This window comes from Leuciscus leuciscus (genome assembly GCF_965113295.1).
Source record: "Leuciscus leuciscus genome assembly, chromosome: 8".
Classification (NCBI taxonomy): Eukaryota; Metazoa; Chordata; class Actinopteri; order Cypriniformes; family Leuciscidae; genus Leuciscus; species Leuciscus leuciscus.
The window spans coordinates 6,641,008-6,660,690 of record NC_138732.1 but is presented as its reverse complement, the minus strand read 5'-3'; the positions used below and the strand labels follow the sequence as shown (position 1 = coordinate 6,660,690).

Genomic DNA, 19,683 nt, shown 5'->3' with positions numbered 1-19,683 from the left:
CATTAATAATTTTAGCCTTCCCCAACACTGTCGATACCTAAATGAAGCATAGCTGAGAATGCCATTAAATGTCATGAGATAGGAAAGAGCAACTTCTGAGCAATAAAGTATTCCTCTAGGCAGGTACGGTTCTTCTCGGTTTTATGATTATAGCTGAAAGGAAGTTCACGCTGCTCTTAGCATATTACAAATCCGGCTGCTATAAAACGTACCCGCCGTGGACACTTTAGTGATGATACGAGAGCTTGAAAAGACAAAGCAGAATGAATAAGTAATAAAAATTTCAGCCGCTCAAAGACAAGGAGCATATTTTCAGGATAGTGGAGGGTTGAATCTTTTCATCTCTTCACATCCTTTGAACCGTTTTTAACGGCACGGCCGAATGAGCTGTGTATACTCGACACGTGTTGAATCTCAATTCTCTTCTGCTCTTCTCAGCTTTGCTCTCTCTTGTGTGATGGAGAAACCTTGAAGTTGTCCTCCATCACTGTTTTTACTGTGTTCTTACTGTTCCTAGGCATTATATAATATTGACTTTTTTTTTATATATTCACTGTTTTAGCTGAGTGGGCATGGCCGTAAAGAAAGCACAAACTTTATGGGAGCGCTCATTTGAGCTATTTATGGAAATGTGTGTTCAAATGTATGTGTTGGTTTTATCCGTCCTATTTATTGTATTTATTGACTTGGTTTAACTCTTACTCTTAATCATCCTGTGTACAGTATTTATTTATCATGGTGAAGCAATATTTTATTTTATTTTTTTAATGGTATGCTCCAAGTAGTAAGCAAGGAAATGTGTTTTTAAAGGGGACCTATGCCTGTTTTACAATATGCAGAGGTGGACAAAGTACACAACTTCCTTACTTGAGTGAAAGTAGATACTACTGGTCAAATATTAAATTTGTAAATTATTGTAAAGACTGATTTTTACTAAAGTAAAAGTACAGAAGTACTCGTTTTTAAAAGTACTTAAGTATCAAAAGTAAATGTCAATGCATTGTTTTATTATTGTTGCATTGTTGTAATACTTACAGTACCTTATGCATCTGAATCTATGCCTACCCTCATATCAAAATCAAATTTATTTCTAGAACACAGTTCCAGTAGTGGGATTGAATGTGAGATTGAATAGGTGCACTCAATAACGAGGTTTGGACACCCAAATGGCTGTTCCCTCATAGTGCCTGTTACGTGTTTAAAGTTGGAAAAAGGGATGATGACATAACATTTATGTGAGGCACAGTTGCTGTGTGTGAAGACAGGAAAAACCAGCAAGAACGTTTAAAACGTTTATTCATACGGAATGAAAGATTAGGTGCACAACAAGATCCAAAAATAAATACAAAATAAAGGAAAAACAGGAGTGTCGCCAAATCAATGAAATAATCAAAACATAACTATAATATCTAATTTTAATCGTTCCTCTAAACTAACTGTCAAAGAAAAATGTAGAAACAAAACCGAAATCTTCAGTGGGTGCGCCGCCTTAACCCTTGTATGGTGTTCGGGTCTGTTGGACCCGTTTTAATTTTTTAGCAAAAGAATTATTAAGAATTAAGAATTAATTATTTTTTTCAAACTGAGACTCATTGGCCTTGGCTCATTTTCTGTGAGGAATATATATCAGAACACATTTTTAATGAAAACACACTGTACACCCCCCCACACATTTATATTACACACAGGATGTTCGGGTCCACTGGACCCGGGGCTAATAAAAGTGTGGAAATTGTAGGTCCTGTGTACCTTTACTCTGTCCTCCTCCTGTCAGGGCCTGCTGTTAGTGTGTGTATGTTCTTGTATATGGTTTATGAGGACACAAATGTGTATAATGACATGGGTATTACAACGTAAACATGGTTTATGACGACATCTGTGTCCTCATACTAAAACATACTAAATGGTGTTTTTCGAAATTCAAAAAATGCCAAAAGTTTTCTGTGATTGGTAGGTTTAGTGGTAGGGTTAGTGTAGGGGGATAGATTATATAGTTTGTACATTAGAAAAAACATTATGCCTATGGAGAGTGACCATACACCACATATCCAAGTGAGTGTGTGTGTGTATGTGCATGTGTATGTGTGTGTGTGTGTGGGTGTGTGTTTTGTGTGTGTCTGTGTGTGTGTTGTGGGTGGGTGTGTGTGTTGTGGGTGTGTGTATGTGTCTGCATGAGTGTGTGTGTGCGTGCGTGTGAGAGAGAGATTGTGTGTAAGTGTGAAAGAGTGCAAGAGTGAGTTTTGTGCTTCTACTCCTGCCATTCCCACACGAGGTTGCAATTCTTAAATGTGATCTAACAAAGGTAAAGAGAAAATATTGACCATATATGCTGTTTATATTGCTTGTAATTGGGATTGGGAAGTAAACATCTGTTGAGTATTTTAACATAACATTTTTGATTGTGTTGAATTAAAAACCCCAAAATGCAGCGGGTCCACCAGACCCACGAACACTGGCTGAGTAACAAAAATATGAACACCACACAAGGGTTAAATAAACTACACTAACTAAAAAACGAAAGTACAATACGGGCGAACACTCCACGCCTAACAATAACAAAGCCTACCTCCCGTTGTTACTGGGCGTGCGCTTTCTCAAATCGCGTGCTAGGCATATGCTATCAAACTAACAACAAAACTCAAGGGAGTGTTACTCAGGTCTCTAATGGTATTAAACTCGAAGACATTCCAAACAGTGGTTACGTTCAGGGGCGGACTTTACCATTAGGCAAAGGTCGGCAATTGCCTTGGGCCCCGAGCTACCTAGGGGCCCCCAAAATGCCCTATTAACTTATGCTTAATTATTTTTTATTATTATTTATTTTATTTTATTATCTATTTCTAAAACTCCGTTTGCGAAAAATGGCATCAAATCATTAGTGTCGTGTCGCAGACAGGAGGGGGCCCCCGCCTCACTACATTGGACTATTCCATTATCTCATTTACTGCGCATCTGCGAAAGTGACAAGGCTGTGCCAAAAAACTGACGGAGAAAAATAAGTGATTGACAGACAGAGTGTACAGAGTAGTAGACAGAGTAAAAATGAAGCGAAGCTAGCTACCCAAGCGGTGCCGAAAAAAGGAGGAAGCGGGAGGCAAGCAAAAAGTCCGTAAAGGTGCGCGGCGCGAAAGTTAAACAACACGCAGTAACAGGAGGACTGGGAAATACACAAACAGTGCAAGACGAGTCTAAACGCGAAAATTTTAAGTTTCGAAGTTACCCAAGCGGCTCAAATAAAAGAAAAAAGTGAAAAGACGCTGATAAGTATTTGGGAACGCTGCCAAAGATGACAAACTTTTTTACGGCTATGTTGGGGATACAGATCAGGAACAACAACGTCAAACGCACAGAAAAATCGTGAAGCAAAGAGGACACGGAGATCGACAGACAAAACTGAGCAGTTTACTTATGAATCATGATATTTAAAAAAATCTCAGCTCTCAGATTCTGTCAATTCTATTACGAAATTCAAACAATAAATACCGTTTTGCCATTTTAATGTGACGTGACACTGATTCCTATAGCGGCACGTGAACTGATCATCTCTAGCTAATAGTAAATAAACACGAATTAACAATGTTGAAAGATACAGTATAACTTACCGAAATGTATATTCCTCATTCATAATATCGATCAATAAGTGTTTTTCAACCGCGGAAAGAGGTAAAACAGCTGGAGTCACATACCATTTACCTCAGGAAAGCCATTTAATTGGCTAGAAAAAAAAAGAGCTACAGAGAGAATTTGGCTAAATATGTGTATATTACTTATTTTAACCTTAAATTATACCAGCTGATAGGGCTTTTTTTTTCTTGAGAAAAAGTAACGCCTATCTTGTGAAACGTTACCTAATATTTATCCAAATGAGTAAATATTGAATCAAATCACAAGAATTGAATCGAAATGGTGAAATTTGTCAAGCAAAAAACAAAACAAAAAAAAAACCCTTTACTTCCCCGTAGATTAGCTTTACCTGCCTATCCACCATTCAGTCGGTACATATTTTTTTCGTTCTCTTTTAAAGATTGGATGGGGAGGGGCCCATAGCCTACCTACCTTCGCCTTGGGCCCCCGATTTGCTAAATCCGCCACTGGTTACGTTTAAACAAGGCATCTCTGTGAGGGCAAGTTAAGTGAGATCTGGCGGAGATCTTCCTCTCTTCTTGTGAATGGGGTTTTTAAACCCAGCAGCGCAGAAGTGGATTGGTGGAACAGCTGATGACGCGTGCCCGGAATGACTACACGCAGCGAATGAGCAATCTCCACCTGAAAGCAATGAATGAAGAGACAGAGCAACAGAAACATACACAAATACACGTGGAACGTAACAGTGCCCTATTTAAAGTTGTTTGGCTTTTAGTATGAATATGTTAGTTACTGTTATCTATAAGCTAGTGTGCTCCAAAACAGTGATAAAATGTGCATTTAGAAGACCAAACCCAACGTTGAAAATGAAAATCAGGTTGATGTCAGAATCCAACGTCAGATTGACGTTAATCTCCAGCGTTGGACAGACGTTGTATTGTGGTTGAAAATGAAAATCGGGTTGACGTCAGAAACCAACATCTGTCGTCCGACATCTGTCCGAAGTTGGAGGCTGACGTCAATCTGAACAATATGACTTTCATTTCCAACCAAATTGCAACCCCTGCAACCAAAATCATCTCCTGACTGATGTTACTACTTTCTACTCAAGGACTTGACAAAAAATAATACCCAAGTAAAGTACAGATACTCAAAAAGTGTACTTAAGTACAGTACTCAAGTAAATGTACTTTGTTACTGTCCACCTCTGACAAGAAAAGTCTCAGGTGTCCTCAGAATGTGTCTGTGAAATTTCAGCTCAAAATACTCTACAGATCATTTATTATATGCATGTTGTAAATGGCCATTTTTGAGTGGAAGGAAAAACATGCTGTTTTCGTGCATGTGTCTTTAAATGCAAATGATCTGCTGGTCCCATCCCGCTTTCCAGAAGAGGGCGGAGCCTTTACAGCCCATGCCTGGGATACTCTGCCAAATACTAACAAAGCATCTGTTTGGTTTTGATTATCATCTCTATCGCGATCACGCACATGTGACATTGCAGTTCTTTGTCATCATTAAAGTTATTATTTTCATGCGTTTTAAAGCCGTATCATTTTAAACTTTTATGGTTTTCTGAGCACACACATGCGATACATTAAAATAATGTCTCTATTACCCTTAAACTGCCAAATACACAAAAGGTTATATCAAAAACACACAAAGTTCACATAAACATAGTCGGTTATGTCTGTGAACGTAAACAGCAGGGAAGGAAATCGCATGTGTATATTAAAGTGACAGCAATGTAATATACTGTACCTATTGCTGCTGTTAAAGGAGAAGTTCACTTTTAAAATGAAAATTCTGTCATCATATACTCACCCTCATGTTGTTTCAAACCTGTATAAATTTCTTTCTTCTGCTGAACACAAAGGAAGATATTTAGAAGAATGTCAGTAACCAGACAGTTTTTGGGTCCCATTGACTTCCATAGTATATTTTTTTCCTACTATGGAAGTCAATGGGACCCAAAAACTGTCTGGTTACTGACATTCTTCTAAATATCTTCCTTTGTGTTCAGCAGAAGAAAGAAATTTATACAGGTTTGAAACAACATGAGGGTGAGTATATGATGACAGAATTTTCATTTTAAAAGTGAACTTCTCCTTTAATGTGAATCAAACAACTAAAGAAAAACAGGAAATCACTCACTGTTCTTGATGGAATCGTAGCTTTAATAAGAATACATTTAGACTGTTATTATAACCTGTTTTATTTCTCTTAACCATATTTATTTGCGCATTTTGCACGCCCACTTTTATAAACATCTTTTTGGACGCCAACATCGCTCCCATGTTTACATCTTGGTGTGATTTTCCTTGTTGCCACCCCGTTCCCTATTACATCTCGGCTCAGTTTTAACCCATGAACTTTCACCCCAGGCTCAGCCAGACCGGCTCATTAATCCTGGGATCAAAGGCTGGGTCTGGGTTGTCTGTTTATGTGAACCGAGTGAACAGTCTTGTGTCATTAGTGAGATGACGCTCGATGCTAGAGGTCATTCTTTCACGGTCGTGTAGGTTTCTACCAGCATCCTGTCAACATTTCATCAAAAAGTCAATAATCGAATCAATGACTTTTCAAAATTACTTTAGCTAGTCACATGTTTTGCAAACCTTAGGGTTTTTCAGAACTTTTTGATAGCATCTCTCTACTATAGTGGTGTTGGAGTAACAGTCAGGTTGTAGGGCACTGTAAAAGAAAATCCAATTGGCTGTACAAGTTTTTATTTTATTTTATTTATTGTATAGTTGAATCTTGTACAGCTTAATTATTTTGAGGAGTTAAAAGTAATGGAAAAATATGTTGCCATGACTTGTTATATGTTGCCAAAAGATGATATTAATTTGTGATTTGTTTGTTTGAGTCAGTTCATTCAATAAATCATTTGGACAAATTCTCTTAATTTTAATGAATTACTTTATGTGAGAAAAGAATATAAAACACTTTACAGTAAGGTATAAAGTTCATGCATGGATAATAAAATAAATAAGAAATAGAAAATAGAAAATAAGTAACAATGATCAATACATTTGTTAATCTCAGCCTTTACTACATTTATAAGATCAAATGTATATGTTAACGTTGGTTAATGCACTCTGAACTACAGTAACACCAACATTTTTACTAACACCATTAGCACATACATATACCAAATACATAAACAAAATATGTATACCGAAACATAAACATATTGCTATGTATTTTTTCAACCTTCATAATATATTTTCAAGACCCTTGTGATGGTACATCGACTTACAATAGGTTGAATGACACGTCTGCCATAGCCTGACAGGGTCTGTATCGCTTTTACTGGCACTACGTAACTTCGGGGTTCGGGTAGTAACCCGAGCACAAAAATAACTACAAAATGCGACTGCTTTACGGCATACGTCACTTCCCCCACCACTTCCTCAAATTCGGACGTGAGAGGCCAACCAGCGTTTGTTTTCCGGCTTTCGTGCGTATGTTTTTGTCATGCCCAAAGCAGCAATGGACAAAAAAAAAAGTCAGAAGAAGTAAGCCCATGTCTAAACGGCGTGTACAAGTTTGGTAGAGGCTACATTCTTGCAAGCAAGTTTTTTTTTGTGTGTGTTTTTTTGCACACCTGGCATCCCCCATTCTCATGAATATATTGCTTGAATATATTCAACACTATAAAATCTGACGAAATACAATACTCTTTTTTTACAATTATCTTATATAGCCTAGCCATTTTTAATAGGACGGACAGTTGAAGACCCAACCTCGGTATACTTAATAAATATATTTGCTTCTTCTTGGCCTACTAAAGTGTTCCTGCAACGGGAGTGTTCTCTAGCTAGAGCACAGAACCGAGGAGTGTGTATGGACAGAAGTGCATGCCTGAGCTTGTGTTTTGGGCAAGCTGCGTTGCTTTGACATTGTGGAAAATAGAATAATATAAACAAAATGTATTAAGCTTTTTACCTGTTATTATCAATCTAACTTAATTTCGTTTTTCTTTATTTAAATTTCGTTTTTTTTCTTTATTTAAATTTCGTTTTTTCTTTATTTAAATTTCGTTTTTTCTTTATTTAAATCTACCCTTTACTGTGTCAGTAATTTGTTAGTCAGAAAAATATTAGACTACCTTATTAAAAGTATTGCTTAAGTTAACAGACCTGTGTGTGTGTGTGTGTGTGTGTGTGTGTGTGTGTGTGTGTGTGTGTGTGTGTGTGTGTGTGCGTGTGTGTGTGTGTGTGCGTGTGTGTGTGTGTGTGTGTGTGTGTGCGTGTGTGTGTGTGTGTGTGTGTGTGTGTGTGTGTGTGTGTGTGTGTGTGTGTGTGTGTGTGTGTGTGTGTGTGTGTGTGTGTGTGTGTGTAACGTACGAGTGTATTTACTTTGTGTTGTTCATGGGGAAGATGTGTTTAATATCACTAGTGCAGTGGGCCGCTTCCCGCTCGCACTGTTCTGTAGTTTATTAAAAGTTTATTAATTCTGAATGTGTCGCGTCTCGCGTGCCTATCTATATTGCACCAAATGCGACACTGCACTCCCTTATGAAGTCAATTGGATGAATGGTTCTCGAAATAATCAAAATGCAAACGGACAGACAGACACATAGAGAACACTGCCTTAATTAGAGAGAAGAATATGTTCAGCCCCCTCTCTCCGAAGCTTCGAATATTCGATGTTCATTACTACCGAAACTTCGAAGCTCAAAAAACGGTATTCTGACCAGCCCTAAATGACGCTGGCTTGTAAACGTGAGCTATGCGATCTTTTGGCGATTGAAAAAAATAAAACCCATGAAATTATATTCATATGACATGCTGAAATATATGCCACTGTACCTGGGATAAAAACATTTCACACGCAATGCAGGCAGTCTGCCCAAGACGTGAGAACTCCTTCTGCAGAGTTCGGGGATATCGGCTTATCAACACATGCACGTGTATCCCCTGGTGTAACCATGACAGATTTTACGACAGTAGTAGAAGACAATACTGTTTCCCAACTGTAGGGGGACCATGAGAGCAAAAGTTACTTGGTGTGCTTTAATGCATTAACTAATGTTTACAAATTAAACTATTGTAAAGTGTTTCCTAAATATTTAAGATTGTTAGTTCATGTTAAGTAATATAGATACCAATGTGTTCATTTTAAGTAATATAGTTATAGTGTTACCAATGTTATAGTGTTATAGCATCACCAGGCAACTCTGTTATATATCAAAATAATGTTGTGATGGTCTCTTTTTAAATTGCTCCACTGATGTTGTTTAACGGTTAATCCAGTGAAACATGTGCTTGTTTATGTAAATGTGTTTTTTTTTTTTTTTGTCCACCGCTACGCCCATCCGTTCACAGCACCAAGACTCAGGGGAAAACAGTCAGAGCGGTCGATATAGGCTACTAATCATTCCTCAGGCCAAACTCCCACAACCCCCCTGTTCCTCCATCCAACACGGCAGTCAGTCAATCTATCTCAGAATGGCTGAATGTGTTGTTATTCCATTCATGTTTATGGCTTATTAACTTTTGTGAGCGAATCAAAGAGCATCTCTTGCGTTGTGTAGAGGTGTTTAACGCTGTTGGAATGAGGATATAATGATCTCATAACTGGAACATTTAGAAGGTGCATAAACGAAACTTGGATAATCATTTTGTCCTCAAGAGGTTATTGATTTAGTTCAAGGTGAATTTATGGTGTTGTTGTTGCCATTGCGAGCGTTTTCATACATGTTGTTAGAATGTTTGCTATTTAAGATTGAAAAGCAATAGGTAGTCTTTTTTTGCTTTCTGCTGCAAACAATCACAGAGAGCATCGCAAAATGAATCGAACTGAATCATTCACTGTCTGGTCAGTAAACAAAGGACATTTAAGCTTTGTTCCAAAACCTAGTGAGCTGCCTACATACTGTACGTAGGCAGCATTTTAAGGCATCATAGACGCACTTTTCAAAAATGCATCATATTTATGCTGTCTTGTAAGACTGTGGTTTTACTTCAGTGACAAGATTTTTTTATTGGTCATCAATAGCCAATAACCAATACACAATGCAGTAAAAAAAAAAAAAAAAAAAAAAAAAAGTAAAACAGTGAAATCCAAAATGAAATATTCAGGGATGTGCTGTAATCTAGTGGATGTATGCAGCCAGGGTCCAAAATTAACATTCGCCAAGTGTATGAAAACGGTGATACTCGCAAGTTGACCGATTACGAGTGAAGCGCTGCACTGTGTTCATTTACATGCAAGCATAAACAATCTAAACAAATCTGTAATGAGAATCTTTTCGAAAATCTGTTGTCAACAAAAGAGAAGCTTCAAGTTTCTTAGCGGTTTTACGGCAAAATAAAAGCTATATGGTTTAGTGTTTGAAAGCAAGACAAAATAAGGACAGCATACACATTAGTATTATAATTTTACTGTTTTGTAAAATTATTATTAAATACTGTTTTTTTTTTTTTTTGTTCAATAGTATTATTGCAATAGTAATATATTTATTTATTGATTTAATCAAATAAATGTAATATTTTTTTTATTGAAATAATAATATATAAATAAACTGACAATAATATCTTAATTATCTTTTAATATCTTAAAATTGTGATGGTTTCTAAGCTAGCATCACAGCCTTTGCAGAGAATGCAATCCCAGAATGCACTCCACAAATCTAAAATGGTCGATTAGTTGAGAGAACATATTGCATTCAGTACAGAAACAAATGGCAAAAATGGCAAAATATTTTGGGGTCTTTTAATGGTTTTAACCATTTTAATCACAAATCACTGGTCAGGAAATTAGCAAGAATCGCACAAATACTGTAGATAAAGTAGTTTAGCATGGATTAGCCTTCACATTTGTTTTCTTTAAATGTTTAAACTTGCAGACATCGTTTTACAGGAAGAAGAGTCAGTGTTGTTCCACTCAATGTTAATGTCTTCAAACTGTTTATTAGTAGTTGGAAAATGTCTCGCAGTTCGTTTGAGTTTAATATGAGACCAAATATTCACTATAAGGTTCAAATCTGGACTCTGACCAGGACAAAACATGAGCTTGATGGACTTGATCTTTAGGCAGGAGCGTCTTGTTAAAAAATAACATCTGATCATTCCTAGATAACAACTTTCCCTTTCCTTTCCCTTTGCAAGCCATTCTACAATATTCTCCGGCTGTTCTCCAAAGCATTACATGACTTTTCACAGTGAAGTAGCTCACCACTACCAGCAGCAATGACACTCTTCCTCCGTGCTTCACTGTGGTAGAGATGCATTTATTATTATATTTATCACCAGATCTTCTAGACACCGCTCTGGAGCATCACCAACTCGTGTTTCATTGTGATTCATCACTGCACACAACTTTGCTGAACCACTCTGAAGTAATGGCTTTTTAAGTAGTGCAAGTGCATTTGCTTAGATTTAGCTAATTTCCTGACCAATGATTTGTGGTCAAGACGATTAAAAGCTTAGTGTTTAAAAGGTATCACACTGTTAGCTTAGCAACATGCTAACACCAAACTGAAATAAATTGTGAGTCGAGTTTCCAGTGCACTTCATATTTGACGTGTGGAGGTGCCAACTATGTCGAGCGTTCTAAATCAATTCGTTAGGTTTCCTTTTAGTAAGAATGCATCCTTAGAAGGCAGCTGCCTATGTAGAGAGTAAACACCAAGGTAGTTCACTAGGTTTTGGCCTCACAGGATGAATGAAAAGCTGAAGGAAGGAGAGAGTGAGGTGAAGTCAAACAAAGATGGCATTCCCTCAGACGCTGCCCGCGTTACGAATCGCTCTGTTGCATATGTGAAAAATCTCATGTATATAAGAGCTTTATAAACCTCCCCCAGTCTCATTTCAGACAGACTCTCGACCCTTCCCCCGTCCCTCTGAGACCCGGCTGAGCCACTTTACATTCACTCAGACACACAGACCGCTAACAACACAACCGTCTAACCTCACAGAATAATGGCATCTGATAGCCATGCACAATAGAAGATGCGGTTTATAAAAGCTTTATTGTATGCCTTCCCAGCAGTCTTTCAACTCAGTCACAGATTTCTCCATTTTTCCCCTTTTTATCCTTGTTGGGAAAGCGCCGTGTGGCATTGAGTAATTAGGGCGATTGTAGAGAGTGAACAGTCATTGTTTTAAAGATGAGTAGTCTTAATTGTTAGTGGCATTACTGGACTAGCAATATTATTTTTGCTTATAATCTGCTCAGTTAATTTTGTATTATTTTGTATTATTTTTTTTATTTTTAGCTAGTCAATGGATGAAGACAATCTCTTAAACTTAAACTGAAGGAGTGACCAAGACCAGAATATTATAAGGATTTGAGGGTTTTGACTTGAGGCAGTAAGCAACATTTTGAATCTTATTTCTTTATTTATTTCTTTCTTTATTTCTTTCTTTATTTCTTTATTTCGTTATTTTTATCTTTTTTATTTTTTTATTTTTTACAGTTTCAGGTTTGCTGTGCTTTTTTGTAGGACTGCACAATTTGGTCAACAAATTGTGTGATTGTATTATTAATATTACAGCTCGTTTATCTAATGAAAGCGCAGCCTTGGTGGTTTGATATTTGCAATGACTAAGCCATAATGTGTTCCAATATTATTTTGAATACTCTGCATAGCAATGCACTAAAAACCACTCCCGACAACTGCATAGCAACACCATTGCAACCACCTTCAACACTGTTGTGATGAGCAAGTTTTATACAGACAACCAGCACTCTCAAAACTTCTAGTTTTGCATAAAAATGCAGTTTTTCTATGTCTTTTTATACGTTTCCAGCAGTCTATCGATTCTGTGCAAAAATGGCATGCAAAATCTAGTCAGAGATGAATATCAATGCATTTCCCTTTTTTTCATCCTCGTTGGGATGGCGCCCAGACGAGCATGCAACATTGTATAATTAGGGCAATTTTAGAGACGTGAAAGACAGACAGAGAGAGAGAGAGAGAGAGAGTGACATTGTTTTTAAGACGAGCAGTAATTTCCTCTTGTTTGTTTGATTGCTGTTGTCATCGGGTGATTAGTCTGCATTTTCTTCAGGTTGTATTGTATTTGTGAAACAGGAGAATAAGTGAACAAAAAACCCCAGAAAGAATCTCAGAGCATCTTTCCTCCAGCTCAGAGCTGAATAAACCACCCCTACATTAGACAGCTATTAATATAACACATCTCGAAGCACAGAACACAGAACACTCGCTGCTTTTAAGCACTAAAGAACCGCTGAAGAACCCCGGGCTCTCGCTTTGATCTCATTGAGCTCATTTATGAGAATCTGCAATATATCATTCATTCTGATATTATCTGAATATAGGACAAAGTGCTGTCCTGCATTTGTTTGCCTTCGAAACTCTTCTTTTTTCTTTTTCTTTTTTTTTTTAGATCAAAGCAGAATTTTTATTGTTGTATCGTTGTTCAAAATCAATTATTAGGGCTCTGCTTAGTAAAACAACAGTTATCTGAGTCAGTGAAAAATGCAATAGTTTATGTGTGCATTCATGTATTTCTAAGGCTGTGTAATGTTTTGAATAGTCTGTGTAGTAGTTCTGTATATAATACATCGCTATCTGACTGAATGCACTTAGTGTGTGTCTGTGTTGTATAAAGCAGCGAGCAGAGGAAATATCACTAGCTCTTTTGAATGCCAGAAAGAGAGAAAAGAAAAAACATAGCTCAGATAAAGGAGGACAAAATATGAATATATTGAAGCAGCAACAGACAGATTTGATTACTAGCCAACCTAACACCGGGCCAGTAAATGCAAGCACATTTACCCCCTGCCTAATGCACACTTTCATCTCAAAAGGGCTGGAGAGAGAGAAATGCTCTTTCTGCTGTGAAACTGTAAAGAAAATGTGAAATTCACCATTCATTTCTGCGGTTTTATAAAGATGCCCCTTTCAAGGTAGATGAGACAGGGCTGTTGCTGTTGCATTCTGGGAAAATAACACTGGTCATTTTGATGTTTCTCCAGATCGAGTTACCACAGTGAAGACCGACATCTACGTCACCAGTTTTGGCCCTGTTTCAGACACCGATATGGTGAGTGGAATTCATTATTTTGCATTTGTTTGTCAGAAGCGGATGAATAGCATCACTGTCAGCCTTTTGGACCAGCACTTCGCATGTTTTTCGAGCCAAGAACCACCTACCTAGACATAAAGAGACCGTCTGGCCAACCACAGATTGTTTACCTGTATAGGGGCTTGTGAATCTGAAATCATTTACAGTACAACAAAAGATTGGAGTGCAACTAAGTACATACACTGGCATTCAAATGTTTGGGGTCAAAAAGATTTTGTAATGCTTTTGACAAAGTCTCTTCTGCTCACCAAGGCTGAATTTATTTCATCAAAAAATACAGTAAAAAAAAGTTTAATATTATTCATATTTAAAATACATAAAAAAATATACATTTACACATATATATATATATATATATATATATATATATATATATATATATATATATATATATATGTAAATGTATATTTTTTTATGTATTTTAAATATGAATAATATTATATATATATATATATATATATATATATGTAAATGTATATTTTTTAATGTATTTTAAATATGAATAATATTAAATATATATATATATATATATATATATATATATATATATATATATATATATATATATATATATATATATATATTTAAGATGTAATTTATTCCCGTGATTCAAAGCAGAATTTTCAGCATCATTACTCCAGTCTTCAGTGTCACATGATCCTTCAGAAATCATTCTAATATGATGATTTGCTGCTAAAGAAACATTTCTGATTATTATCAATGTTAAAGGGGTCCTGTTATGCTTTTCCACCTTTTTCAACTTTAGTTAGTGTGTAATGTTGCTGTTTGAGCATAAAAAAGATCTGCAAGGTTACAAAGCTCAAAGCCCAAAGGGATATATTTATTTAACAGAATCCCCTTTTCAAGAACTACAATGAACGTCTCGTTTGGACTACAACACTTTTTTTTTTTTTTTTTTTTTGATCTTATGAAGTCACAATGTTACTCATTTAAATAATCCCCGTCCACGGAATATGCAAAAAAGGGGGCGAGGCCTGGATGAGCTGCACTAGAGAAGACAGTGTTGTCGCTATGTTAAAGAGACGCTGTTTAATCCACAACATTTCCAAAACTCATTTGTTTGACCTTCCTAAGACTGATGAACTTAGAGTGGTTATAATTTATTTTAAACAGTGGTCCTTAACATTATAACCCCAACGTTTATCTGTGTGCTGCACATTTTATGGAGAACAGCTTGTTTTCTGTTGCTTTTGTGAGCTCTCGCTTTTGTAAGACTTATGGTGGATAATATCGTATCTATAATGCAAAACATACCACCCTGAAACATCCTGTGAAATCCGTGCTTGCAAAGTCTGTGCATGAAATCCGTTCTGCATGATCCTCTTGTTCGTTAACATTGTCAGGGTCTGAATCGGGCTCGAAATGGTTCGAAATTGACGGCATCCTCAATATATACACTATAGAAGAACTCGCTGTTATGGAAGGGTGGGACATTTCCCGAACACATGCCAAACACTGCCAATCACAACACACTGGGCCAGTTAACCAATCACAGCACATTTCGTATTTCGGAAGTAGGGGCATCATCGAAATCGGCGTGTTCGACCCAGATAGGGGAGAAAGGAGCTGTAATAATGTAAAATATGTGAAACATAATGTGGTTTTTGAACAATCAAGCATGAAAACATATTCTAGTACACCCCGAAAACATAATCAAGAATACGTAAAATAACATAAAGGGACCCCTTTAAAAACATTTGTGCTGCTAAATATTCATTTGGAAACAATTTGGAAAATTCCTTCAGGATTGTTTGATGAATAGAAAGGAACAGCATTTATTTGAAATATAAAACTTTTGTAACATTATAAATGTCTTCACATTCACTTTTGAGCAATTCAATGCATACTTGCTTAATAGAAAGTAGTGTACCTCAATCGTCCGTTCAAATGGTTCAAATGAGTAGAACCGTGTGGTCCAAATTTCCATTTAGGAAAAAGTGAAAAGAACCTTAAACTAGCTCTGCTATGTTGTAAATTCTATTGTCTGCCTGGGACAACATGCAATTATATTTAGTAATTAAATTTTTAAATAATAATAATAAATTAATAAAATGATTAGAAGCCAGCCACTGAGATTGGAGCTATTTCTGTATGCATCAGACCATCCATAAGCAAGCCATCTGAGGTTTAGTCTACTTTATGTCTAGCGATGACTCATAATGTAGCTCAAACAGTAGTAGAGCATGACCGGGTCGTGGGTTTGATTTCCAGAGAATGCACCTTAACTGCATGAAAGCATCTGCCAAATACATGAATGTGAATAACACAACAGCTGATCGTTCTTTTATCTAACTATTGCCTACAGATGGGCGCCATCTGTACAGGTGTCGTTTTTTGAACAGTGCCACTGCTAATGCATTTATGTCCACACATATCAATCTGTGACAGCGAGCTCTGTTTGGATCCATGTGGGGAAGCGGTCAGTGCTCAATAACCAGTGGTCCATGGTGACCCGGATGAGTTTCATATCCGACGGAACCAAGGCAGGAAATGAAAGGCTTTGTCACCTGAATGCATCCGTGACTCTGAATTAGTGCCTGTGACTCCGCTGACTCACACCGTCGCTCTGACACTTCTCAGTGGATTCAGAGCTTGTTAATGGAGTTTTTGTTCTGAGAAGAGAAAATATGACTCATGTAAGCTGCATTGAATATGAAGCACGTTAGCTGTGTGCTAACAATGCACTCTGATTGTTCTCGCACGTGATTGTACGTTACACGCATTCTTAACAGCCCACCCTGGAGCTTCAAATGAACTTTAATCGAAAGCCATTAAATTAAATGAACCTTTGATTCAGCTGCAAACAAACTAACAAAGCAAATTAACAATCAACTCATGCAGCTGCACTAGTCTGGCTTGGCTTTCATGTATTAGCTTGCTCATGCTGTCCATTGCAGAAATGTACCTGCAAAATATCACAGTGGTGTTTAGGTCAGTGATGTAATGCAAATTTTTTGTTATTAGGTAGGCTAGGCAATTTTCGGAACAGCTAGCAATAGCAAGTTAGCTTTGAAAGCACGAGATCCCACCCTCCCTTCAGAGCATCTCCAAAGCCACAAAGCGTCACGAGACGAGAGACTGCGTAAAACTACCTTGTGTCTCAAAGCACATAACATTACAATAATAAAGAACATAACTTAAAGAGCTCTGACCTGTATCACCTGACTGCTGCAGATTCATTTCGCTTTTGATAGATTTGACATTGAAACATAAATTCGAGTCACAAACCATGTAATATCACGGGTTTCCATCTCTTCCAAATTAGAGTTATGGCGTGAACGCAGCATAAGCTGGTTGTTTTGGTTCAGGAGGAACTGTAAAAAGTGGCTGATGTTTCGGTTGTGGTGCTCTGTGACTGACGTCTGTCTAAGGCCACATTTACACATAGCCGGGTATTTAGAGAATATATTTCCCCCACTCCGTTTTCAAAAAAGTTGTCATTTACATCAACCCACATAAATACACCGTCGAGCGCCATCATAACTATGCCAAACCTATGGAAAGGCAGTGTAAGGAGAAAGATAAAGCCATGCAAGCCAATCAGAATCCTCAGAATCGACAACAACAAATAACACGAGCGACTTCCTAGGGCGCTCACATGACGCTGATGATGTGATGTCTGTGCGAGCAGGTGCACGGATAAAGATAAAGAGTAAAAAAAAAAAATCTTTTTTTTTTACTTGATGACTACACCACTTGACATTTTTAGAATCATTAAATCATTTTTTTTTAAATGTATTTACCAAGACATTTCTTCGGAATTTAGGACTGTGTAAATTGCTTGCTATCTCATTTTGTTGAATTCCTTGTTTTAAGGACGGCAGTAACTGTGATATTTTGTTGGAAACTATGGTAACCATGGGACATTTGTGTGTGTGCTGTTCGTCCATGTGTCCACTCACCAGTGTCTCAGTGTGAGCGTCTCAACCCTCAAATCTCCTGTGTCTATGAGATTACACCCAGATGCTACACCTTCTGCTCCTCAGACCCAAGGAAGCATACTGCTGTTCCTCTTTCCTTTCCTCTATCTCTCACTTTCTGTCTGCTTCTCCTTCTGCTCATCCACTCTTCCTTCTTTTCCCTCACCCTCCGCTCTTGAGTTGTTCAGAGTCAATGTACCACCATACAGTAGGTGCTCTTCTGTGTTGAAACATACAATGCATGGCATTATCCATTGTATAGCGCCGTCTGTACTCTGCCTTCACACATTAGCATGCTGACCTTGTCTCACAGGAGGGAGAGCATGTCGAAGTCTTTGATATATATTTTTTTCATTTTCAAAGACAAATTGTTCCATTTCTTTGCCTCTCCACATTTCCCGGAGCTTATCATCCTCCTCTGCCACACCATCCTTCTCACTTTTTTCTTTTCAAGTGCTCTGACATTTGACGGCCATTTTTTTCTTTCCTCGTCTTTTGATATAGATTCCCTCTCTATGTACTAACAGTCCTTCCTCATTCTGCTCACAAATCTTTGCACTATCAATTATTTAAAAGAACTCATTTTGCCTCACTGAATCATAGCTGTTCTCCATATTACGCTTTCTTTGTGAATTCAACATGCTAATACACATATCAGTGTCAATGTCAGCTCTGCTCCAAAACCTAGTGACCTACTTACCTGGACAGAATTTTAATGCAAAGTCCATTCCAGACAAGGTAATTCCAAAATTCACTGCAAGTTCAGTGAATTAAAAAAGTTCATCCAAGAAGGCAATCAGGAGAATTGTTGGTATTTAAAGAACATATTTCTATTTCAATAAACAATGTTCTTTTAAACTTTGTATTCATCAAATAATCCTGAAAAAATGCATTGCGGTTTCCATAAAAATATAAAGAAAAATATAAACAGCACAACTGTTTTCAACATTGATAGTAACAATAATCATAAATGTTTCTTGAGCAGCAAATCAGCATATTAGAATGATTTCTGAAAGATCAAGTGACACTGAAATAATGATGCTGAAAATTCAGCTTTGATCACATGAATAAATTACATTTTAAAACATATTCAAATAAAAAATTACTTTTAAATTGAATAATATTTGTTGTTTTTTACTGTATTTTTAATATTTTAAATAATTTGAAACATTTTTGGTGAGCAGAAGAGACTTCTTTCAAAAAAATATGAAAAAACCTTTGAACGAAAGTGTATATTTCATTCATGTATTTGAATTATAATTTTAGTTTTAATTATAATTTGTTAGTTTTGATTAAATAAATTGACTGTAAGTTGTATTTCTTTCCCCTTTAGAGTATTGCAATGTTTCTTTTTCATGTGAATAATGCATTTTTCATCATGCCATGCACAGTTGTTGCCAGGGCCTAAAACGAAAAATTTTCCACACCTGCCAATGGTCAGAGAGTTAAGAAAATGTACTGGCCATATATTTATCATCCATGAAACAACTAGATTAATCCTTATTAAAGTTACAAATGTTGTTTAGTCAAGAGCAGGGGGTCATTTTTCTTTGTCTTTTGTTGTTCGATTAAAATAAAAAACACAGACAGCAGCAGGAATATTAGGCTGCTGTCACTTTAAGACCTGCACGGATCCAATATACTGATACACATGCATTTCTTTCTCCATTGTTTACGTTCACTTAAGACATAACTGACTATGTATACGAGGATACTTGCCAAGATCGGCATTTTGACAATTTTGTTTGACTATGTCTGTTAAGCACAAGAGGACCTGAAAGAGAGCTTAATTCAGTTTTCACATGCTGTCTGAGACGCAGATTTCTGAGCGAATCGAGTTGTCTTTCGTGTCTTCACTTACAGGACGATGCAGCACTGGCCCAGCACTGGAGTGCAGCGTACTCTAAAACTTGTAAAAGTTTGATTCTTTAGTTTTGTAAATAGCTGGTAAACAAGTGACAATGTCATTTGCTTGTTGTTTTGCATTTTCGCTTAAAGTCAGAGGTCATATTGTTATTGTCAAGAGCTTTGAGCTGTTTAGAAAAGCCTGTGGATTTAGTTTTCGGCACTGTGGGTTTACAATGCATCTCTCT

The 19,683-nt window shown here is 36.9% G+C and overlaps 1 protein-coding gene across 10 annotated transcripts in view; it reads left to right on the top strand.

Annotated features, from left to right (window-relative positions):
* The window catches only part of gabra2b (gamma-aminobutyric acid type A receptor subunit alpha2b), a 99,426-nt gene that overhangs the window by 26,822 nt on the left and 52,921 nt on the right, over positions 1–19,683 (top strand). For all 10 annotated transcript variants that reach the window (XM_082177055.1, XM_082177058.1, XM_082177056.1 and 7 more), the window contains one exon: positions 13,540–13,607. In XM_082177055.1, the coding sequence (XP_082033181.1) occupies positions 13,540–13,607 (68 nt within the window). The remainder of the gene's footprint in view (positions 1–13,539; positions 13,608–19,683) is intronic.